We start from the raw sequence: 25685 nt of genomic DNA, 5'->3' as shown, positions 1-25685 counted from the left end.
AACCACTATACCACACTGTCTTGTGCTTGCCCTGCAAACCAGAAAAACTGCAGACCAGGAACTATCCTATTAGCTCACTGTGGGTGAGGATAAACATGAGCATGAGACTCTTCAATCTCATATCAAGTCACTATTTGTGTACTGCCATGAAACCCAAAAGATTTTTAATATACACTATGTTTATGAAATCTACATTCAGAACTATTATAGACCAATAACAACATTTTTAGAAGTGAAGGAGTAAGAGGAGATTGGAAGAAATCATGTTTCTTCAGTTTTACTTGGCACCGCTATTTTCATTTGGAATTTTGGCACTGGATAATATACACTATAAGAAACTGGCAAACTTACATCTCTTATATTACATACATTACCTTATATCCACTAACAAAAATAAAAGGGAAGAAGGCTAATTAACTTGTTCATATTTGAGAACTGTTCGTTTTTAAAAGTAGGTGTGTATTATAAATTTGCCAGAGGAGCAATAAAAACATAACACGATCTTGTTCATCCACTAAACCCCCTTGTGATGCAGTTACAGTACTCATCCAGATGAGAACTTTCATGCTCAAATGCAACTTCCTCCTTCAATGGAGGACTTCTTCCTTCAATGGAGGACTTCTTCCTTCAATGTATGCACAAAAGCACATACATGTGGCCTTCCAATGTTCTTCAGATCCTTTCCCAGCCTAGAGCTCTTGTTCAATATTTCAGATAGATGGCAAGCCAATTTTCTTATCTCTAACAATGCAAAGGAATACCAAAGCCCATACTTTTCTACCTACCCCAGCTACATTTAAGCTCTTCTAAAAAATCCACCCCTGTACTTAAAGATAAATTTATCTATCTGACGTTATCTCTTCAAACTAAGCCAGATTTTTTAGCTTAATGTGCTTGACAGCATTCGTTCAATCAATTCGGCTTTCAAGTCCCCATTTTCCCAGGATATAGTTGTAAGCCTGCCAATTCAGCTGGATGCACTAGAAATGCTCACACAATTTAAAAATGTAAAACTACAAGAAACAGGATTTCAAGCAGTATTTCTAATAAGCACAGAAAGTGTGTGGGTGACAAACTCAAGACAAAGCAAAAGTTCCTTTAAAATGACAAACTTCTATAAAGTAAAATTTGAGCCCAATGGAGTGGGTGGTGCTAAGAAGGGTTACCTAGAGTTAAGATATATAAGTAAAAAATATAGTTAAGACTGGATGATGACAGTTAAGATATATAAGTAAAAAATATAGTTAAGAATGAATTATGGCAATTGGTAAGACCTGTGAATAGCAGCATATTAGCGTACAGCATAATAAAGGAGTTTACAAACATATGGGAAACTGAATGACAGTTAGCATGTGGAAAGAGATAAGAAATCAATCTCTTGTAATTCAGCAATCTCCCATTCCAGCCTGTTTCTGAAATTCCTTCATAAGAAAACTACTACTTTGAGCTCCACCATTGAATGTCCTGGAGGGTTGAAGAGTTCTCCTAGAGGTTTCTCAGTTTTGTGAATACTGATATTAGATTTGTGTCTGTTTATCCTCTAATACATAATTTGACCTGTCTAGACCAGGGGTGTCAAGGCCGCAGGACTCTTTTATCCCTCCTGTCCTTACCCTTTGAAGCTCCCAGGCACTTACAGCTCCCAGGCTCTTTGAAGCTTCCTTTGAAGCTTGCAGGCTGAGTCCTAGGTTCTTCCTGCCTTTCTTTGCTGGCTGCTGCAAGGAAAACATGGGGTGGATTTGAAGATCCATTCCACATTTTCCTTGCAGCTTTGTCTGTACTCTGCAATGGTTTCAAATGGAGTGGAGATGGTTACATTTTCAGCTTTCCTGTAGCTAGCTGGAACTCATGCTTTCTGGAGTTGTGTCCTTGCAAACAAGTGTTGATGCTTTCAACCAGCTTCTCTCTCCTGAATGGACCTAACCTAGTGAGTCCTCTAATGTGGGAACTCATAGCCAAAGGAGGATATTATACTGGAAAGGCTTTACCAATCTGAGTAGACTTGTTGGGAGAAATTTACAATGTCATTTCATTGCTTCCAGAGTCAGAGCCTTGTTCTTTTTCTTGATGTTTTATTTTAAAAATTGCATTGCCAAATTCCACTAGTCCCCCACCTTTCCAACTTAAATCATTGGACGAATTCTAAGCATGTTTGTATTTTAAGTTTTAAAAAATATCTTTAATTGGGTTTGTCTGTGTCCATTATAAAGTTTATATCTCCGCTACCTGGCATATTTTATTACACTCATGGCTCGGCCCCACAAAGTCCCATTTGTGTCAGAACCGGCCCTCCTAAGAAATGAATTTTACACCCTTGGTCTAGACTATTTAGAGAACTGAAGGACATTGTTGGCATTTAATGAAATATACATTATTAGAATAGGGATGTTAAAGATGCAGCCCGCAGGCCATATCTGTCCCCATGCAGGGCTTAAATCCAGGCCTCCAAGCAACTTCATTCTTCTGCTTCCTTTCCAAGGCTGCTACTGCATCCACACCATAGCTGGCTTTTCCCCAGTTCCCTCAGTGGCTCCTCAAATCCTGCTTCCCTTCCTGCCTGCCTTCCTCCCTCTCTCTAATGCACGAACAGAGTTTCGAGATTGCTTCCTGCTTGGTGTGGGAGAGAGACAGGAAGACAAGTCCCCTCCACACACACACAGTCACACAGACACAAAGCTTCTGCTTCCTTCTCAAGGGCTGCTCCTCCTCTTTTTGGGGGGAGGGGGTTAAAAGCGAGAGAAAGCAGCTTCAAGACCAGTGTTTATTCCAGGTATAAGCTTTTGTGTGCAAGCACACTTCTCCTTTCCCTCCCCTCCACCTTCTCCTTTTGAGAGGTGTTTTTTTTAAAGGGGGAGGGGGTCACTAAAGTGATCAAGTTTGATCCTGCTTTTTGAGGGCGGGTTCCATTTTTGACCAAAAACCCCTTCCTGATGCATTTTGCAAAAAAGGGGAAGAAAGCTGTGGACTAGGATGTTTTTAGTGGCTTTTAGGAGACTTTCAATGTCTGTGGATTTATTGAGGGGAAAAGGGGGGGGGGGGAGTGGAGGAGAGACAGATTCCTCCCTAGTCTTTTTCTTGCTATTGAGCCATGCAACTTCCCTGTTCACTTTGCACTCACTGAATTCTGTGCAGCTGGAATAATATTTTGGAGAGGCTGTAGCTTTGGGGAGGTCCAACATGCATGTGGATTGATCGGGGAGGGGGATAGGAAGTTTTTTTCCCCTGGAGATTGCATTGCCTACAGCCAGAAAATGCTGATTCTTCTGCAAAAGGAAAAAAAATTCTAGTGAAGTTGCAATGGTGCAGAGACAGTTTGGAGGAGTTTGACTTGCTTTCACTTTACAAGCTGCAAGATTTCTTTTTGGAAGGTGGGAACAACTGGAGGAAGAATGCTATCTTCCTCTCAGCCGGGGAGCCACAACGTAAAAGCTTTGGGGGAGAAGGTGGTAACTATAGAGAAGTGCTGATGGTAGAGATGCAAACTGTTTATTATTGGAAGCCTCACTTCACCAATAGTCCCCCCTCCCAGTCTCCGCTTTTACACACCTCTGTGCAGAGGTGTTCTCTTGCTCAGTATCTATAGGTTAAGAACATAAGAGAAGCCATGTTGGATCAGGCCAATGGCCCATCCAGTCCAACACTCTGTGTCACAGAGTGGCCAAAAAAAAAAAAACCCAAGTGCCATCTAGAGGTCCACCAGTGGGGCTAGAAGCCCTTCCACTGTGCCCCTCCCAAGCACAAGAATACAGAGCATCACTGCCCCAGGCAGAGAGTTCCAACGATAAGCTGTGGCTAATAGCCACTGATGGACCTCTGCTCCATATGCTTATCCATTCCCCTCTTGAAGCTGGCTATGCTTGTAGCTGCCACCACCTCCTGTGGCAGTGAATTCCACATGTCAATCACCCTTTGGGTGAAGAAGTGCTTCCTTTTATCAGTTCTAACTCAACTGCTCAGCAATTTCATTGAATGCTCACGAGTTCTTGTATTGTGAGAAAGGAAGAACAGTACTTCTATTTTCTCCATCCCATGCATAATCTTGTAAAACTCTATCATGGAGTAATAGGACAAGTTCTTTTGCGGATCAAAAACTGACTAATTAATAGGAAACAGAGAGTGAGTATAAATGGGCAATTTTCATAGTGGAAGAAGGTAAGCAGTGGGGTGCCGCAGGGCTCAGTACTGGGTCCCATGCTCTTTAACTTGTTCATTAATGATTTGGAGTTGGGAGTGAGCAGTGAAGTGGCCAAGTTTGCAGATGACACTAAATTGTTCAGGGTGGTGAGAACCAGAGAGGATTGTGAGGCACTCCAAAGGGATCTGTTGAGGCTGGTTGAGTGGGCGTCAACGTGGCAGATGAGGTTCAATGTGACCAACTGTAAAGTAATGCACATTGGAGCCAAAAATCCTAGCTATAAATACAAGTTGATGGGGTGTGAACTGGCATAGACTGACCAAGAGAGAGATGAAGAAGAAGAAGATAGAAGATATTGGATTTATATCCCGCCCTACACTCCGAAGAGTCTCAGAGCAGCTCACAATCTCCTTTACCTTCCTCCCCCACAACAGACACCCTGTGAGGTGGGGCTGGAGAGGGCTCTCACAGCAGCTGCCCTTTCAAGGACAACCTCTGCTAGAGCTATGGCTGACCCAAGGCCATGCTAGCAGGTGCAAGTGGAGAAGTGGGAAATCAAACCTGGTTCTCCCAGATAAGAGTCCGCACACTTAACCACTACACCAAACTGGCTCTCCTGTTGTGGTTATCTTGGAGTTGTGGGTGATGAGCTGTTTTAGACCGGGGGGAGGGCTGTCTGTGGGCAAGAAAAGGTTTGCCCTCCAATACTAGTGTCAGAGTCATTTCAAGCTATTGGCTCCCTTGTGGCATCTGACTAGTCATTGTTGGAAACAGTACTAGACTAGATGTACCATTAGTCTGATCCTGCATGGCAGGGAAGGAGGGTTAGAAACATCTCTTTTCCAGCTGAATGAGTTTAGCTTCTGTTCCTCCAGGTACTTGAACTGGACTTGGCCAGAGACCTGAGATACCTTTGGCACATACAGTGGTAGAGCATCTGCTGGTAAGCAGAAGGTCCCAGGTTCAATCCCCAGCACCTCCAACTAAAAAGGGTCCAGGCAAATAGGTGTGAAAAACCTCAACTTGAGACCCTGGAGAGCCGCTGCCAGTCTGAGTAGACAATACTGACTTTGATGGACCAGGCAGTAGATTCATTAGAAGGCAGTTTCATATGTTCACATATGTTCATATGATTTGGCTACATTTTTATCTTGTTGGTGAACTGTTATATTGTTTTATATACTTGCAATGTATTGGTTTCTTAGCTGTCTTGAATCTAAGGAGATATGTAAGGACAAACTTTATTTTAAAAACTTATATTTTGTAATGTGGTTTGTGTCTCCACTGTGACAAAAGTGGGATAAAAATTCTGAAATAAATTTCATGAAATTCTGTTGGAAAAAACAACGAATTCTTCAACAACCAAACCAAAAAATAAAATAAAAATGCAGCTCTCCTTAGATGGCCTATGAAAGAAGTTTCATAGATGGAACAATTTGTAACATGAAAAGTGGAAAGCTTGGACAAACACACATACAACCCACCTGTAAACCTCTGTTACAAGAAGCAGCAGCACCACGAAAACTGAGAATGTCCAGAACAAAAGAACTCAAGTTCAAATAAGGAGGGAAAACAAGACCAACTCTTAATTAGAATTTTTATACTTAAGTATGAGCTGCATATCTGTCATGCCACACAGGAAACTCCGTCCCTCCTGAAACCCATCCATGTATTGTAAAGAAGGAGCTAAATGCACACACACACCGCCTGTACTTTGCAATTCTTGTAAAAATCATCCCAAGTTTAAAGAGACATCAAAGACAAAGAGATAGAACACCACATTTTGCTAACAGTAAGAATGGCTGCATTGGGCTAAGCATGAAATGATCAGAGTAGGGAGGAACATAACTGGCATTCACAAACTGCACGTAGTGTGTACAGTCCTTACAGGCAGCCAAAAAGAACAGTCTTCAATATTTAAAAAGGAAGGGACAGACGAAAGCTGTAGATGTGTACTCTTGGATTTACTTTTTCAATTCAGGGCTTGCAACACTTCACCTATTGCCTTCCTCCTTATTTATTTATTTATTTTGGTTAAAGGGCCTCTTTTTTTACATACATAAGCCTTTATCTGCAGCACAAGCAAAGTGTTGCTGTAATGGATATACCATAATTTTGCAGTGTTTAAAAATTAAAATACATGCGTTAATTACAATCGTTGTTACTACTAGAATTCACATAATTTCTTGCCAGTTACCTAACATCAACATCCCCTTAAACAATTTTTCACATTACTTTGATTTAGTACTTACACACATGCCCCTCTCCATTCTACAAAACACTTCTCCCTAGCCTGAGCCATTGTACTTTCTTTATCAATAGTTGAAGCAGTGAACCTAAGGCAGGGAAGGGGGGGGGGGACACAATTGGACAATGCATTAACAAGCAAATAGTGAATGGTCATTCACATACACAGACACATAAACATGGAGAGGAGCTAACACAAAAAAAGTGAAAAAAGTGAACTGCATGCACTTAAACAGATGAGAGAAGTCCAAAAGCCATGCAACACCTTTTTATTATAACCGCCACATAGCTTTTCTTCATGGGTTTTTCTATAGACCTCATACTCTATCTACAACAATGCCTTTATTTCATCCTTCAAGCACACTATTAATTTACTGAATTCTTACTGTAGTACTTCAAATCACAGTTTCCCTAGTTAGTAAGCAACACATTCAAGCTTAAATTAGGCTTTTTGGCAAATAATATAAGAAAACCATTTCCTCTATGAGCTGCTGATGACTACAAATGCATTGTTTTATTGTGAAATTACGTAAAGCCCTCTTTTTTCCCCACAAGACATGGCTGTTGCTACAGCTACATCTAAAATCCCTTGCTCAGAGAAGGAAGAACGCATACAAGATTCAAGAGCAAGGAAATCAGAGTGCAGTGGAAGATGAATTTCAGATATAATTTTGAAAGTAAAATAATTTTTTTGCTCACATTCATAGCCACCCTGCAGAGCAAGTTGCTTGTATCAAAAGGGGTAAAATCAAAACATAGGGGAAAGCAAAGTTCAAACAACACATTCAGAGAGGAAAATATAATTGGAACACAGGTCCCACAGATTGGAATCTAACCTTCTATCCACTAGTTCAGTCTAATTTTGCCCAAGGGGTCCATTTTAAGGGTAACCTCCATTAGTTTTTCTGGAAGACCACTAGAAATATGGAGAAGGGAACCCCTGCACTAAGGTCTCTAGGGATTCCATTAGAGAAAGTTAATAATTGCTTCAGCTGTGACAGTTGAAAACCAGCAATATACACATTTTTACCCTTTCCTTTCAACTCTGCATACTTCAAAACTTTCCCACAGGCTACAGACAGTCCTGTACTTATTCTAATAATTTTTCAGCAATTATGCGTAGAAGTGTATTTGTTTGATCTCACAAGTTTCCACAAGAAAGTCCAAATTCACAGGACAGCTGTGTCAAATATTTCAAATGGCAGGAGACACGCTCGGAAGGTATTTCAGTTGCGCTGCAGGGGCACCATCTGCAGTAACGTTTTTGACATTCAGATAACAATGACAGGAGGAATTATTAAGGAGGCAACTGGCTCTGTAAAAAGCTCTCTGCACTGGGAGAACACGTGCTCAGAGTATCCATGTCAATGGCCTTATTCTCAGACACTTAATTAGTTGGCAGAATTCACAGTTTTTCTGAAAAGATGTTAGACAAATGCACTTAAAATACATGACTCGGCTTCCCAAGGTGTTTCTCAGACTACTACATATTAACAGGTACAGACTATGCACAGTAAATTCATACAGTTACATACAATAAATATATACCATCAGAGCCAAACCCATAGAGAAACAAGATCCAAAATGGATCTTGCATATATACTAGCCCTTACACCAAGCAAGTGTAAAATTAACAATGAAAAATGCTATTTCTACATGCAGAAGATTATCTGCATACTGCACAATTTCTCCATGAAACATTCTTGCAGGACCTGTTTGAACAGCAATAGTCCCACAGGCAGAAATGAATCTCAAGATCCCAAGCACGATTACTGCTAAAAATTGTGACATCAAGTCTGAGCAGTACTGGATAAAGGAGAGCACTGCCCTCAGCAGACAGAAGAGGAGCAGAAACACAAATATCTATAAGAACGCCCTGTTCTCTAATTGGAATACGCATTTGGGATTTTTTTGTTTTGGCAGCGCTAAATCACTACAACCGATTTTACCATCCTGTCTATGAAGTGTGAAGAGCAATCTGTCCACTTCACCACCCTGTCCACAGGGTGTAAAGAGCATTCTTCTCCCCTGTCCTGGCCATGACAATTAAGACTGAGAACAATGCTCCCCGCCTGAAGTTTGAGACTGCTGAAATGGGGAGCGGGGAAGAACATGCACCAAGCAGCTGTGAAGACCATAGTTGCCATTGTAAACAAGCAGCAAAGGGGCAGACCAAGGAACACATAGCGGAGCTTTTTGTGCAGCCCAGTTTCGAATTTACGTTCCTGGGAAAGGTAGTTGAGAAAGTGGTGGCGGAGCAGTTGCAGGTCTTCCTGGATGAAACATCCACCCTAGACCCATTCCAGTCCGGTCTTCATCCAGGTCATGGGACAGAGATGATATTAGTCACCCTCACAGATGACCTAAGAAGGCACCTAGACCAACCTGGGTCAGCGCTGCTAATTCTTCTCGATCTGTCGGCAGCGTTTGACATGGTCGATTACAATCTTTTGACTCACTGCCTCGCCGTCACCGGAGTACGGGGAGTAGCCTTACAATGGTTTTCCTCCTTTCTCCGGGGATGGAGAAAAAAGGTGGTGCTTGGCGAGCAGACTTCCCTGCGGCACTCACTTATATGTGGAGTACTGCAGGGAGCTATCCTCTCACCAATATTATTTAGCATCTACATGCACCCCCTTGACCAGATTGCCCAAGGTTTTGGGCTGAGTTGTCACCAGTATGCTGATGACACCCAGCTCTACCTGTTGATGGGTGGTAGACTGTCTGAGGCATTAGGCGCCATGGCCAGATGGTTACAGCAAAGCCGACTGAAGTTAAATCCAGCTAAGACTCGGGTCCTGTGCCTGAGTCAAGGGGGGTGGGTTTGTGTATCCAGCTCCCAGCCTTGGACAGTGCTGTTTTGGTGCCAGACCAACAGGCTAAGAGCTTGGGAGTGATTCCGGAAGCCTCCCTTTCTATGGAGGCCCAGGTCACTACAGTTGCCGGGTCTGCCTTTTTCTATCTATGGCAGATCAGGCAACTAGCACCATATCTATGCCCCCAAGACTTAGCTATAGTGTTCCATGCAATGGTCACTTCCAGGCTGGACTACTGTAACTCCCTCTATGCTGGCTTGCCCTTGAAGCTGATCTGGAAACTGCAGCAAGTGCAGAGTACGGCAGCTTGCCTGCTGACTGCATCACCTGTATTGGTGAGCATACGGCTGACGCTCTGCAGTCTGCACTGGCTGCCTATAGAGTACCAGGTCTGTTTCAAGGTCTCAGTTTTGACTTTTAAAGCCTTGCGAGGCCTGGGACCAACATACCTGTGGGACCGTCTCTCCCCATATATGCCCCGAAGGTTGCTTCATTCGGCCTCCCAAGATCTTTTGACCATCCCTGGCCCAAGAGACACCCGTCTTGCTTCTACCAGGGCCAGGGCTTTTTCAGTCCTGGCCCCGACCTGGTGGAATCAGCTCCCAATGGCGATCCAGGCCCTACCTGGCTTCTTAGCCTTTTGTAGGGCCTGTAAAACAGAGCTGTTCCACCAGGCTTTTGGATGAGGCAGCAGATGCCCATTTGTTAGATTGGTTGGCCTCCCCTGTTGTACCATCATGTTGTATCATCATCAGTGCTGAAAAAATTATGCTATTAATATAGCGTTGCTATTTCATCATTATTCAGACTGTTTGTTACTGACGGGGGCAGTGGGTTATGTAATATCATAACATATGGTATGTATAGTGCTGGTTAGATTCTGAGCTCAATGCTGTAACTGATTTTATTATGATTTTAGCTGTTCTTGATTGTTTGTTTTATTATTGCATATTTGATGTACTCTGCCCTGAGCCCCCATGGGAATGGGCAGAATATAAATAAACTAATAATAATAACAATTCCTTCTTCCAAAGTCTCCTCTTTCTTGTATTTTTACCAATTTTAGAAAATTCAATTCAATTCTGGATTCTTCTCTGCTTCTTTAAATCAGGGGCTTCTAGAAAATACAAGATGCAATTAGGAAGCAAGGACATTAGAACAGATCACTGTCATTATTGCAACTCAGCTCTAATTCTTTTTACATGCAAGCTTCTTTTTATGGTGTTAAGCACCACTAAAACAACTGACACAGAAGAACTTCTCATGAAACAGAAAGGTATGTAACCCATTCAAGTACAAAAGTCATTAATTTCTGCTGTGGTTGAACAACTGGAGAAGTCTAACTAGCTATTGTGCTTTATGAACTATTTTCATTTAGAATAAAGCAAGAAAATAATCCCTTAACAACAGCGAAGTTTAATCTCTAACCAACATTTCATACGCCATCAGCATACTTAACAAAAAGATAATCTAATGCATTCTATTTTGCCATACTGGGAAGGTAGGAGGCAGATATTTAAGGAGTTAAGTGAATTAATGCTCTTTGATATGCTGATCAACCCAACACTGGAATAAAGCTGCTTATAAATATTAACCATAATCTTTGCTTGAGTTTCCCAGAGGCATAGTATCTTGTTAAGAAAAAAAAGGAATACAGCCATAATTTTCTCATGTGTGCTTTTTTGATCACAAGGATGAAAATACTCATGAAAATTATTCAAGAAGGGATGGAATAACAGGCAGAAAGCCAAGTTTAAATAGCAGATTGTCAATTATGGTTCACCAATCTGTTTCGGCCAGATGCCCCAACTGCCAGGATCAACATTTTAAAAACCTAGACAGTGTGGCTCACACTCAAGATTATTGAAATAAGTAACTTTTTCCAGAAAATTCAAGATGAAACTATCATTATGGGTTTTAGAGTAGAGCTGTAAAACTGAACTAGACATCTTCTGTGATACTAGATCTGCTTCTTAGTAAGAGAGCATGGTATAGATGTTTCTGTTTCTGCCATAAACATGGTATCAGGGGAGCAGGGGATAGTCAGTGTTTTGCAGAATGCCACATATATGATTATCTACCCAGTTCAGGACAAGTAAGCCCAAAGGGATGATTGCATAATCACTCAGGGTAGTATTGATAGGACCATAATAGAATTTGGGAGGGCACAATGGCAACTGAGGGCCAGGTATGCCAAATACGGGGCTGAAGGAGGTGCAAGTTACTGGAGAAGGAAGCACACCGATTAAGTGTCTATATGTCAGTCCTAGAAGTCTCTTAGCCAAGACAGGGAAGCTGGAGTGCTTGGTGTTCGGTAACAATTTAGATATAGCAGGTATCACAGAAACATGGTGGAAATCTACAGAGACATTTCTGGGTATAAACTCTATAGGCAGAACAGGGAGGGTTGGATTGGTGGTGGTGCATCATTGTGCATCAAAAAGAGCATAGATTGAAATAAGTTAGAAAATATCAGGAGAATTAACTCCCCAACAGAAGTGATATGAGTGGAAATAGAGTGTGCTGCACTAAGGGCTACTTAAAAATGGGGGTTTACTATCACCCACCTGATCAAAGCCCTGAAGCTTATCTTGAGAGGGAGAAGTAAATAGGAGAGGTGACTCAAACAGCTAATGTTATTATTATTATTATGGAGATACCCTGCTCCTCTGGCAAACCTCCTCTGGAGGTCTGGTTGACAAGAGTCAGAACTGCTTCTGTTGAGGCTTCACCGTTATATAATTTCCTTCCCAAGAGTGGTCCAACTTTTCTGGTATTTTCCTTATTTTTTAACTGTGCTGTGGTAATGTTTTATGATAACCCATTTTGGGAAATAAAAGACAAGTAACAAATACAATAAAAAAGATCATTCTTCAACTAATCTTTATAAATTATTCTTAAATTAGAACAGGGACAGGGGGAGACAAGGGAGAAAAAGATAGACAAAGGCTTGCCAAAATCCATTCAGTGAGTTCAGGGCTGAGGTTAGATTTGAAAAAGAGAATCTCTGGATCTCCTACGACACTCTTCATCACTACTCAAGTAGATGTAATATGGAAAGCAGAAGTTCAGCCTGACAACTCTATGAGCGCTGTCAGTAGGGTTCTTCTTTCTAAATCAGAACAATATACATTCACCAATATTTCTGCACTATCCAACAAATATCAGTATCTTTGATTCATTTCATTATTTTCCACTATTGCAATAGCAACTTGGGGCGGGGAGATAAAGAAAGATAAACAGAACTAGTACTAAAAGAAAGGCACAATAATCTAGCAAAACAAGTGAAGCAAGAGACAGATCTAAAAGCTGTACTGTCTGTCTTATCAAGAAGTTTTGATCTATTGCACCTCTACAATCAGCTGCCCCAGTAAAGACCACTGGAAACAATGTAAAGTAAAGCTTACCCTCCCACTAATGTTGGAGTTGTAAAACACCCTTATTTGGAAGTACATCTCACTGAACTCAGTGGGAGTCCCTTTTAAGTAAGCATGCTTCAAACAGTGTCCCATCCTGATATAAGCCACAGGCCAAGCTGTCTCTGAGATAGACTGCGATGTACCACTGCTGACTGCAGAAAGGAAGTCGTGTGACTAAATGTTCCTCCTGATTTAAAAAATATACCTGCACAAAGAAAATTGGCATGCTAAGAGGAAGGGTTATAGTCTTGTACTTTCCCCTAACATCTTAGTTTTCTCTAAGGAGGATAGGAGGACCATTACATCTTGCAAATCCCCACCTGCAATTTTCAGACAATCCGCCTAAGTGACAAAGGTCATCAAGGGATTCTTTGTATTCTCATTTTCAAACATCTGTATTTCTGTTCTTTGGGGCCGTGTCCAGCAAACTAGAACAGCTAAATTTATGACCAATCCTTACATAAAGAGATAAGATGATTTATAAAATAAAGCTCCATGAAGATTAAATCTGATCACATGAACTGGAATGGTGTGAGGGAAGAAAAGAATGAAAGGAGAGATGCTCTGCCAGGGCATTTTGAGGTTATGTAGAGGTAACTTCTCAAGCATAATGGGACCAACTCCCTTTTAATTCTAACACAACAGTGACATTTCCCTTTATCCAAGATTAGCAGTTTGGTGAACTCTTAGGAAACAGTTTGAAGGTTTGAAATCTAGGCAAGCTTGCATGCAAAGAGTATCTTAAGTGAGTTGAAAGCATCTGAGAAAGGTTTCACATCTCACAGCACACACGTTGGTTTCATCTCAGTGTCACCACTGGTCAAGCAGATTTTGAAACAATATAGAATCCAGAAAAATCCGTGTCCAGCAAACTAGAACAGCTAAATTTATGACCAATCCTTACATAAAGAGATAAGATGATTTATAAAATAAAGCTCCATGAAGATTAAATCTGATCACATGAACTGGAATGGTGTGAGGGAAGAAAAGAATGAAAGGAGAGATGCTCTGCCAGGGCATTTTGAGGTTATGTAGAGGTAACTTCTCAAGCACAATGGGACCAACTCCCTTTTAATTCTAACACAACAGTGACATTTCCCTTTATCCAAGATTAGCAGTTTGGTGAACTCTTAGGAAACAGTTTGAAGGTTTGAAATCTAGGCAAGCTTGCATGCAAAGAGTATCTTAAGTGAGTTGAAAGCATCTGAGAAAGGTTTCACATCTCACAGCACACACGTTGGTTTCATCTCAGTGTCACCACTGGTCAAGCAGATTTTGAAACAATATAGAATCCAGAAAAATCCATTTTCAAGATGCAAAGGAGGGGGACAAGAATATACAACATACAGCTTACTCGCTCTTTCCGCCAGCCTTCTGTTCTTGGAGGGGGGGCTATAATATTCTCTCCTTCTAATTCTTAATTACAACCACCATCCCTACTTAACAGTAAGTCAAAGCAACAGTAAAAATTTTTAGACCAGCTAACTGAATTGCATGCAATGTCAGGATCAATTGCACTCCTAAGGAAATGGCAGGATTCATTCATGTGATAGAGCCTTGCACTAGGGCACCTCTAAATAGGGCCAATTCTCTACTCTGATCTCACCACCACTGTAGATGCAGAGACATCTGAGGCAGCAACAGTACTCTCATATGAGGGTATTTCCTGCAATATCCCCTATTCCACCATTTCCCCTGACAAGGAACTCAATGCTTGTTTTTAAGGGAGGCGGGGGGAGAGAACTATTTCAGCAGCCAAAATAGCCCAGACTAGCCCAAGTTTATCAGAGTTCGGAAGCCATGCAAGGGTTGTCCACGGTTAGTTTTTGGATGACAAACCACCAAAGACAACAGTCGTTTATGCAGAGGAATGCAACAGCAAACCACCTCTGCTCATTCTCTTGCCTTGAAAACCCCGTCAGGGGTTGCCATAAATCAGTTGCAATTTGACAACCCTTTATAATTATTATTAGTAGTTATATCACTACAGAATAACAATGCTAGACTAATATCACTACTGATTTAAAAACATGCAGAAACAGCTTGCTGATAGCAGAGGTGGAGGCAATACCAGGTACAAGGGGAAATGGCACCACCAATGGTGACAGGGAAGCACAGAAATCCACACTAACCTCACCACACTGATCCCAAGCACACTCTAAATGTTCTTGTAGAAAAGAACATACATAAGATTTTGGAAATTACAGTAAAGCTGGGGAAAATCTGAAGGGTAGACGACTGCATGATGATTTCACATGGAAGTCTCACGAGATTGGGGGGGAGGGGGGGTAAAAGCAAAACTTCCAGGAAGCAACAGTTCTTGCTTGGTTTTAAAGGGACACACATTTATATCTGTCCTATACTATAGGGCAGGGGTGGCCAATGGTAGCTCTCCAGATGCTTTTTACCTACAACTCCCACCAGCCCCAGCCAGCATGGCCAATGGCTGGGACTGATGGGATTTGTAGGCAAAAAACAACTGGAGAGCTACCATTGGCCACCCCTGCTATAGGGTTACATATATAAGCTAAATATATGTGGGGATATCCATTCATCCTTTCCACGTACTTATATTTGATGTTTTAGAACTGTTGGATAAACACAAATTACTTATTATGCACATGATATCACAGGTATTCATACCCTGTCACCTGAACAAATAAAGTTGCCTTACACAGAACCAGACCACTGGACCATCAAGATCAGTATTGTCTGCTCTGGCTGGTGGCAGCTCTCTAGTACACGGGTGTCAAACATGTGGCCCAGGGGTCAAATCAGGTCCCAGAGGGCTCCTATCAGGCCCCTAAGCAACTGGCTGTCATCCGCTTCTTTCTCCCTCTCTCTTGCTTCCTTCTGCATAACAGCTTGCTTTGCAAGGCTTGCTCAATTGCTCAGGAACTATAGCGCCAAGCCTCTATTTTCTTCATTGGCTGAGGCTCATCCCTTGGAGAGGAGGGAAAGCTTACTTTGCCACACTCTCTCAATCACCCAGCAGAGCTACTGAGCCAAGCCTCTCTTGTTTCTGTTGGCTGAGGCTCCTCCCCCTACTGGTCCCCTGAGGAAGGAAGGAAAGAGTCAGAGCTTCCTTTGCCCAGTTCCCTGGATCTCATGGGAGAAATACAAGGAAAGCACCCTTAAGACCAACAAATGCTGTTTTAAGGGTTTTTAAAAAAAAAAAAAAATCTTTCATTGTGTTTCTCTGTGTCCTTTATAAAGTGTATATCTCTGCTACCTAATCTTAAATAGGTACACACATGGCCTAGCCCAACAAGGTCTCATTTATGTCAGATCCAGCCCTCATGAGTTTGACACCCCTGCTCTAGTACTAGAGGTCTATCATCTGCTCCTTGATCCTTTTAACCGGAGATGAAACAACTGAACCAGGGACCTTCTGTGTGCAAACCAGAGGCTCTACCACTGAGCTATAGCCTGCAGTTCTATCAATACATACATGCACTGCAGTAATGGGAGTCCTACTCCCCAGAATCTTTTCTGAAGTGCTGCAAACATCTAGAAGTCTGGTTCCTATACCACAGCAAGATAGAAAATGGCACCACAGGTCATGACAGCTGTACAATAGAGTATTCAGCTCTCGGGGAAGCTATTAAGGTAGGAAGCTTAATCTGGCTTCCCAGAAGAAGCATGTCAGAAGTCTCAACAGAACTTGGCAGAGGTAGATCTGTGTGTAGTAGGGCTGCTACAGGCTCCTCTATGAAGCAGGCAGGTTGGGAAAGATGTAAAACACAGCTGGGAAAAGCCAAAAGGTAGAGATGAAGTTATTTATACTTCAGCAACATTCGTTAAAGCAGCATTTCTGCTGGGCTATACAGCCTCAACTCTCTCATATTGTTGGAGACCATCTCCTACCTGCTCATGCCATGCTTAAAATCCAACAGACGCATATGCTTCCCCACTTTCACAAGGAACCAATATGATACAGACTGGGTCATGTCACCAACACATACAGTTGCATTCTAATCTTCTAATGTTGGACTGTGCAATGCTGCTATATAATCAAAGAGCAGTCTCAGGAATACTAGCAAATTGAGTTGAGTCTACATAATCAAGTAGAAATGCCACTTTAGCTAACATTGCCTAAGGATAAATAGCAAGTTCACTCCCTCCTTCTGTCATGCAATCATCTCTCTAGTTCTATACCAGTGTGCACACACACACACCCCTCCCAGAGGCTGTGCAGAAGAACAGGTGCTACTATGGACAGCTAAGCCACTAAAAGAGGAAGAAACACTTTCAACCCAGACCAGGCAGGCAAAGGAATGTTTCTCTTGACCCAAAATCCTCCCTTGCCCTCCTGCCATCCCTATCTGAATCCGAATCGTCTGTCTGGAGGCTAGGCAAACGCTATCAAGAAAGGTTAGGCAGCATGACGTTAACTCCTTAACACACAAGCCTGTAAGCAAACAACGAGATTTATGCAGTTCTTTGATTGCTTTCCCCCAAAAGAAACCTAACAGAGCAGGAAAAACCCAAGCATACAAAACTGATGCATTACTGGCCCAAGATGAATCTATACACTTGGATGAAACCAGGGGAAGGAAGGGAGATCGATAATTGCCATGAAGTCAATCCCATCCAAGGCATTTTGTGCAGCTCACGAAGGTGTCCTCCAAATGGGTCGCCTGGCTGATAGAGGGGAGGGTAGAGCAGAGCCTCTCAATTGAAGGGGGGGGGGGCTCGACATCTTAAGGAAGGTGAGTGGGAGAGGATTCGTGATTGCATCAACTCCCCCCTAAGAATACAACAAGGATCAGTCCGGTGCGTTTTTCCAGCAGTCCACACCCACGTCAGATAAGGATGGGGGGCATAGTAGTGCCAACAAAGTGCCTTCCTTTCCCGGGGCACACATGCTTGTTGCATGCGGCATCACTCCTTGACCGGCTTGGCTGCTCCAGACATTAAACTTACCCAAACTGCCGGCGAAACCGTCCATCTTGGGAACTGAGAAGCTGCCGCCCAAACCCGAAACGGCACCGCTGGAGAAAGGAGACAGCGGTCCGAGGGAGGCTCATTCACCCCCGGAACAGTAGCTGCTCCCTCGGCACGCGGGGCATGAGCTCCCGCCTCGCTCCCTCCCTGTGTGCTTGCCGGACTCTTTCCCGCGCCACCAACGCTCTGCGGCTGTCGTCAGCCCAGGCTCCGGATGCGACGCCAAGTGCAACTAGGCGAGGGCGACACACTGCCGGGACCCGCCTGCCTGCTCCGTCCTTCGCCTCCCGCAGCACCAGCCACAACAGCCGAGCTCTCCCGCTCCTCCTGCGGCCGCTCTCAGGCCCGCCCAGCAGCGCCCTCTTGCTTTCGCGCTTCCGACTCCGCCCCAATTGGCAGCCGGGGCTTCCCCTCCAGCCACTGCCTCGCGGGGAAGGCGCGCCGAGATCGCAGATGGACTGCTAGCGTTCGCGAGGAAGAAGGGAGAGGTGTCAGTGAGGCAGTGCTCCAGGAGGAACAGGCTGTGGGGATCCATAGACGCCTTCCTTACTTAACACTCGAGAAGTCAATGGATGAGTCTAAGGCAGGGGTGTCAAACATGCGGCCCTGGGGCTGATCAGGCCCCGGAGGGCTTCTATCAGCCCCCCTCCCCAGCAACTGGCTCTTGTCTGCTTCCTTTCCACTCTCTCTTGCTTCCTTCTGCATCTCAGATTACTTTGCAAGGTTTGCTCAATCGCAGAGGAGCTACAGAGCAAAACCTCAATTTTCTCCATTGGCTGAGGCTCCTTCCCCTGGGGAAGGAAGAAAAGACCCAGCATGCCCTTTGCCCAGTTCCCTGAATCCCATGAGAGAAATACAAAGAAAGCACTTTTAACACCAACAAGTGCTAATGTTTTAAGCATGTTTTATGTTTTATGAGTACTGCAGCAAGAAATAATTCACAGAAAACAGAGGTCCCTTTAAAAGGGAGATCCTCGATGCAGTTTCTGGTGTCTTGAGGCAGGACAGTAGATCTCATCTAAGCATGATGCTTAATGACAATGGAAAAAGCAAGCCCTCTAACTGAAGTCTCTGAAGAGTGCTTGCTCACATTGAGCTATTGTTTACAAAGATTCAGACATTGAGAATGGCCAACCCTCTCTCTTGCCCAGGGAGTTTATCTAGAAACAGACAACTTCTCCTGAAGAAACAAATAGTATGCTGTCATGATGGCTTAGTAATTAGGTATTTTTAAATGCAATGCAGAGGTGGCATACAATTTTCCGGGCCGTGATGTCAATCTTACAGCCTTCCTTGTCTGAAGGAGCTGACTGCACTCCCAACCAGTACTTCCCATGCATCTCTTCTGCGATAAGGGAGGAGGGAACAGGATGTATAAAAATAAACCGGCAGTTCTCAGGTTGTAACTTACAGAGATTCTCCATCTTTCTAGAAGTGGCTGGAATTGACAAAGGCTTCTTCCACAAGTCCTGTGTCATCTTCAATAATCTTCAATCAGAAGAAAAGCTTCAGCTAGAGGCACCTCAGGGTACAATCTGCCCATAATTTTGCCCCTGGGTCTGGATTCTAATAGAATAGCCTGGAGCTCCAAGGCTTAGGCCATCGTCATTTGCTCCAAAGAGAGATCATCAGATGGAGAAATTGGATCCTGGTCTCCTGCAGCAGTCAAATCAGGTGAGTGTTCATCTGGTGAACTGCCCACAGATTGTCTGTCTTCACCGCCTTCAGAACTGAAGTGTGGTGCTTCAGAATGGGCAGACCAAGCTAAGAGGGGACCAGAAGTGGGGACTGGTTCTGCACAGAGTTCCAAGATCCATGATTCCTCATCCTGGTATGGGTCATCATAGTGAGGTTATATAATAATAATGTTTCAACATTTCTTGTGGAAGCTGTTTAACAGAATACTTTTTTATTTGCACAGCCAATCAGAAGCCCTTCCAGGAAAAAGCCTCTTCCTGTCTTTCCCACTTTCTGAAACCACTTGGTGGGCACAGTGGCACTCACAGGTACCATGTTGGGGACCTCTGTTATAAAGTCTTTGTGTCACATATCCTTATGTCACACATTTGGCATTAGTCCTGTCAACAGATGTATTCTTGGGAGATCAGTGCCTGGAACTTCATTCCCAGGTACTCAAGAGTTTCTCTTGTGACAGATGCAAGAAATTTCTAATACATGTTTAGGTCTTTAGAACCCAGTAAAAAGGTAAAGGCAGTCCCCTGTGCAAGCACCAGTTGTTTCCAACGTTGCATCACGATGTTTTCACGTCAGAATTTTTACAGGGTAAAATGAGTACCCAGCTTGCTGGGGAGAAAGTGTAGATGACTGGGGAAGGCAGTGGCAAACCACCCTGTAAAAAGTCTGCCGTGAAAACGTTGTGAAAGCAACGTCACCCCAGAGTCAGAAACGACTGGTGCTTGCACAGGGGACCTTTCCTTTCCTCAGTACCAGCATCCTCAACAAAGGCAGTACACCCCACCACCTGAGTCATACCAAAATAAACTGTCTGCTAGATCTAAAGGTGGCTAGAACCAACAACAATAGCCTAGGGATCAGGCTCAGCAACCTAAGCCATTGTTCTGACTATCTTTGGATACACACCATTCAGTGTTTGCAGAGGGCTTTTCGCATTTTATCTCTGCCTGGCAGAATGTAACTACTTATGCCTGGGTGTGATCAGTTGTCTCTCAGGGTTACTGTTTAAATAAAAGAGATGGTGGTTTATGATCTATTTTGGACCACAAAAGTCTAATACCTTCTTCAGTATTCAAAAATTTAAAATGCTTTCTCTTTCTATGGTGGCCCAGTTTTTAGCTGTGGGAGATGGGTATGCAGTCCTGGATTTGCAGGACACATATTTCTACATGCAGATCAATGTTAATTCTTGAAAATATCGTGGTTTTCTGATCACTGGGTCTGTCACCCTCACTCTCAGTCTCACCATGGCACCCAGAGTTTTTACCAAATACTTGGCTGTCATGGTAGCAGTCTTGCAATTGAAGGGATGTGCAGTGCACCCATATTAGACAATTGGTTCTTTGTGGCCAGTATGAAAGAGGGTCTTCAATCTCAGATTAATTTTGGCTATAGAAACGTGCTAGCCTTGGTGTACAAATCAACTGGGGAAAGTCCCACCTGCTTCCTCAACAAGTTATGCCTTTTATTGGGACAATTCTGAACTCCAGAAAGCAGAGGATGTTCCTTCCAAAGGAACAGCCTACCTTTATCACCTCTTTGGCTAGCAGTGATGCTGCGACACAAAAGGCTAATGTCATATTAGGATGTATCAACAGAGGCATACACATCTAAATCACAAGATGTCATAGTCCTGCTGTACACTGTATTGGTCAGGCTGCACCTGATGTACAGTGTGCAGTTCTGGAGCCCTCACTTCAAGAAGGATGTGGACAGCATGGAGTGGGTGCAGAGGAGACCAATGAGGGTTGCTTTTTAAACATGTGGGAACATTCAGAAATGAAGTCCTCCATTTGAAGTCTGAATGCAGTCCCAAAGCCTCCACTGCATCCTTTTGAGGAACATATAGACCAGTTCATAAGATCTGAAAGATCTTCAGGGAGAGTGTGTCTATGTAGCATACAGAATATCTAGAAGATTAAGTTTAATGGGTCTGAAATCAAACATACGAAAGTTTGACATTAAACAGAATGGGATGATGTTAACTGTTCTGATTATAGCTGATTCTTCTCCTCTCAAGAGCAAAGTATGGCTAGCAATATTAAGTTGTTGGTCCAGGTCAATCTCCATGATAGTTCTTCTGGTAAGAAAATATGACATCTTGTCACTAGCAATGGTCACAGAGAAACACCACTAACAGAGCAATCTGGGGGGGAGGGGCGAGGGGAGGTAAATGTGCTCAGGGAGCCAACTGAATTTGAAGCAGGCGTATCTCCAAGATATGTTAGTGTGAGGGCCAGTTATGCCAGTGTAAACCCTCAGCACCACTCTTGCATGCCAGTGCAGAATTCAACTGCTCTCCCACATCTGCAACCATGTTCATGAGGCCCAAAGCATCTCAGAATACCGACCATGGGTGCAACTAATCATCTCCCTTTCCTCTGGCAATTAAGCCACTTTCCCAGCACCCAATCACTTCCCCCCAGCCCTACAAAAACTCTGGCTAGGATGACCCACAACTTATGAAGTAGGACATACAGCACAGGATGTTGTCTCACAGCTCCCTGCCATGTGGATTTAGAGTGAGTGGTGAGACACTTTGGTGGTCAGAAAAGCTGTTTTTGCTCAGTCAGCTATTCTAGCCCACCTCCTGGTGTGAAGCATTCCACCCAGCCAGCCCTTCTAGTGAGTCCACCCGACATAAATGCTTGCTATACCAGGGAAGGCTCAGTCCATATTCCCATGGCCCCAGTGAGGTGGCAACTTGAGTCATCAGACCTTGTTGTGATTTGCAGGTCAGTAAAGTCTAGCTTGTGCCACAACTGTGCCTCTGTTTGGTTCTGACTGCATGATGAGCTCCTCAGCCCACGTTGCTCCACCTCATCTCTCGCTCCCACTGAGAGCTGTTAATGGATGTGCAGGGATTATGGTCATCTGCCAAACACAGCAGTGGCCCAGCAACACCTACAAGACTGACTTCACACCTGGTTTGCCCCCACTCACCTTGCTGGTTTATGGGTCAAGGTTTAATGGTCCAATGGGTGGTCTGGATGAATGAGCCACTGTGGTTTGATGGCTAGCAAGGAGGTCAGTAGTTTGGAATGAGCAATAATTATAAATTCACCAACTTTTTAGATTTGTTGTATTGTACTATTTATATATTTTGTTTTTATGAATTTGATGTTTTTATTATATGTTGTATATCACCCAGAGCCCTGCAGTAGCAGGGATTGAGTGATTCATAAATTTAATAAATAACAACAACAGTAGAATGTCAGACTAGGACCTGGGGGCTTAGGTTCAAATCCCCATTCATGCCATGGGTGCCCTTGGGCCAGTCACACGCTCTCTGCCTAATTTCCCTCACAGGGTTGATCTGAGGATAAAACAGAGGAGAGAAGAATGATGTAAGTCCAGAGTCAACAGCTAGGGTGGATGCAATGCAATGGGCAGACTCAGTGTCTTCAGAAGAGGGGTAGGGAGAGTACTAGGGAAGGCAGGCAGCTGACTCTGGTCCTGGATGCTGTAGCAGGGGAATCAGAGGCTTTGCTGGAGCAGCTGGAGACCTGCCATAGGAGGGATGCTTTCTCCTGGGGCATAGAGGGGTTGGCAGCATCTGTGGCAGTAGCTGCCAGGCACCTGGAGGGATTGCTGGATGTCACAAGGCATGTCAAGGACAGCCAGGTATGCATTAAGAAGGGATGAACAAAAACTAATGCTAAGATTGCCTGTTGGGAACAATGAGAGATGCTGGAATGCCAATTGACTTGCATAGGCTCCATTGAAATACATCACTACACACAAAAGTTATGATGAGTACAGAATGGATTTAGATTGACAGTCTCTGGGCACAGATAGATCACTTTGGGACTAAAATGACAGTAGGGTAGGAGAGTGCTGCAGATATGGAGCCAGCACCCCTGGCAACGACTCTTCTTTCCCCTCACCAGTGATGACCACAGGGCCATGCCCCCATGCCTGCCAACACCTGATTGGTTCTGTCATCCATCACAGTCCAGCCACTGCAACACAACACCCAGCTGGGACACTGGTTGCTGGGGTCACTGACCAACTACAGCCCAAAAACCCAGCTACAGCCTCTTTTTTCTGCCAGCAGCTGCCTAACCTTTTAAGGAGCAGACCAATGGTTCCACAGTTATGTCATGGCCAGCCACCACAGCACAGGAGGCTCTTAGGATTGTTCTTTAAGTGGAAAAATCTGACAAAAGGACTTTGTCCCTGACCCTGAGCATTGGAGACTGGTGCATGAAGTCCTTTGGTCAGGTTCACTTGCTGTCAGCTTCCTATGGGTCTGTTGATCTTGCTTCTGGTTAATTCTTGTTTGCTTATCACACATACCGATTCCTCACTAGCAGTCGTTCCATCCCCGGGCTTCTGCTTTCCTCGAAGCAAACAACCAATTCCCCACTAGTCACTGCGTGGCCACATTTTGACTTCCAGTTTCCCTTGTGATGATGTTGTCTTGTTTTGTGCAGATCTGGAAGCTTTTGAGGAAAACTGGAGGAGCCACAAGTCAAAATGCAGCCATGCAGCAACTAGTGGGGAACTGGTTGCTTACCCTGAGGAAAGCAGAAGTCCAAGGGCAGAGTGACTGCTAGTGAGAAATTAGTCTCAAGAAAATCCAGCTGTTACCTCAGTGGTTTCCTGAAGCCATTTTCAGAGTCCATTACTTCTGTAACTTAGCACTGAAGGTCATAGTACTGGCAAGTCTAACTTTTGTTTAGCCCAAATATTCTTGGTAAATTTCTGAGGCCAGAGTAATTTCATTTACTCAGAAAGAGTCATCCAACTGACTATGTGAGCAATTAGAGGCAAGTTGAAAATGTATTTAGAATTTCAGAGTCTTGCCAATGCAAAGTGTTCTTAGATCTCTTCCAACAGACAGTGTCTCTGCCAGACAACCAAACTGCTATTAGAAACATAGTGGGGTGGGGGTGGGGGCAGGGAGGATTGGCCATTGCAGCATAGCCCTTCACTACCCTCCCAAGTTTTTCAAATTGCTTTTGATGCTGTCAGAGCCCTAGGGGAAGCAAACTCATTTTTCATTCCCAGTTTATTATAACTTAAACATCATATCTGAATACTGCAGCAATTCAGTATACACTTTTCAACTACTTCCATGCTTTCTCAGTGGTGAGTATGTATTTCAAGATAATGTATGGAAATAATCCCTGAAGGAGTTCATTTATGGTTCCCAAGCTAAAGGTTTCCAAAGTACACATTTGAGAAATGCAAACATTTTGTTCAGAAATGAAGAGAATAAAGTCAAAGACTTTATTCAAATGCCTTCTTTTATATTTACTACACTTACAAAAATTAACACCAGTTTTTGTGAAATAGTTTCTTACCTTTTTCTAGTACTTACAACCATTTTCCTGATAGTGCCATAATCCACCCTCCCCCTCAACTCTTGTAGCTGTGTTAGTCTTTCTCCTTCTCTTTTGGCTACCACATAGCAATGATGTCTTAGGCACTGCACTCTGCACTTATGCATAAGCCATACCAGCCTGTTGCATCCAATACTCTTCTGGTGTTTTCCAAAAATGGTTGCTTATTCGTATTCACTGCTAATATGATCAATTTATTGAGACTTCCTTGTCAGTATACAGTAAAATTAATTAGCAAATTTTAGATTATAGGTTGAAAATCTGATTTTCAAAAAAAGTGATTGATCTTCCACATGACACTGTAAATTTTAAAATATACAGGCAAATCCACTATAATTGATTTTATGTGTCTGAACCAATTTAGGACTAATTCCAGAATTGTTTTACATTATTTACTAGCAGATGCTAGATACAAAATGAAGAGTAACTTCCATACCTTCTGGAATGAAAATGGATTCTCTTCATTGTCACTAATCATGAAATTTCCATGCAGTGTAACTGTAAAGGCTGTAGAAGATTTATGACTCCAGTAAATTCAGCAGCAAAATGCCAAATTTTGTCCAGTGAATTCATTTTCCTTCACTTAAGTTGCCATAATGTTTGAATGATAGGCTACGAATTTGTGTGTATAACAATTTGAATGATGAAAAAATCCTCAGAATAACTCGGATCATATATAATTTATTTATCTGAATTTTTAAAACAGCCATCATCAAGAGACTTAGAGCAACTTGTAACTGCCTTAAAGTATTCACAATTTAAAATAACAATTTAAAAAAATCTACAATTAACTAAGAAACATATACTGCATAATTCACCTGGATGTCCACGGAGGTTTGAAAGAGCCTGGAGGCTTAGACACAGATGTGCTTCTATCTAGAGAGATTTCCTTAATCTGGTGGCTGACATATGGAAGGCCAGTCTCAGTATATGGCAAGGCCAATTCACAAGTTGCAAAATTCATGTGGCTGATGCATGGGCTGCTAACAAATGAATGCCTGGAGTTCAGTGCTAGAAACTCTATTTTCAGGCACACAAGGGACCAATTGGAATTGTGGCATATGTGACTCCATGCCAT

The 25685-nt window shown here is 43.1% G+C and overlaps 1 protein-coding gene across 2 annotated transcripts in view; it reads right to left on the bottom strand.

The window, feature by feature from the left end:
* The window catches only part of EML4 (EMAP like 4), a 309941-nt gene extending 292015 nt beyond the window's left edge, over positions 1–17926 (bottom strand). The window contains exon 1 of one of the 2 annotated variants that reach the window (XM_060247476.1): positions 17544–17926. In XM_060247476.1, coding sequence (XP_060103459.1) covers positions 17544–17568 — 25 coding nt within the window. In that variant the 5' untranslated portion in view covers positions 17569–17926. The remainder of the gene's footprint in view (positions 1–17543) is intronic. The other variant, XM_060247471.1, reaches the window with a different exon arrangement.
* Between the last annotated feature and the right edge of the window lie 7759 nt (positions 17927–25685).

This window comes from Heteronotia binoei, chromosome 1, assembly GCF_032191835.1.
Source record: "Heteronotia binoei isolate CCM8104 ecotype False Entrance Well chromosome 1, APGP_CSIRO_Hbin_v1, whole genome shotgun sequence".
Taxonomy (NCBI): Eukaryota; Metazoa; Chordata; class Lepidosauria; order Squamata; family Gekkonidae; genus Heteronotia; species Heteronotia binoei.
This window is presented reverse-complemented; position numbering and strand designations above follow the sequence as displayed.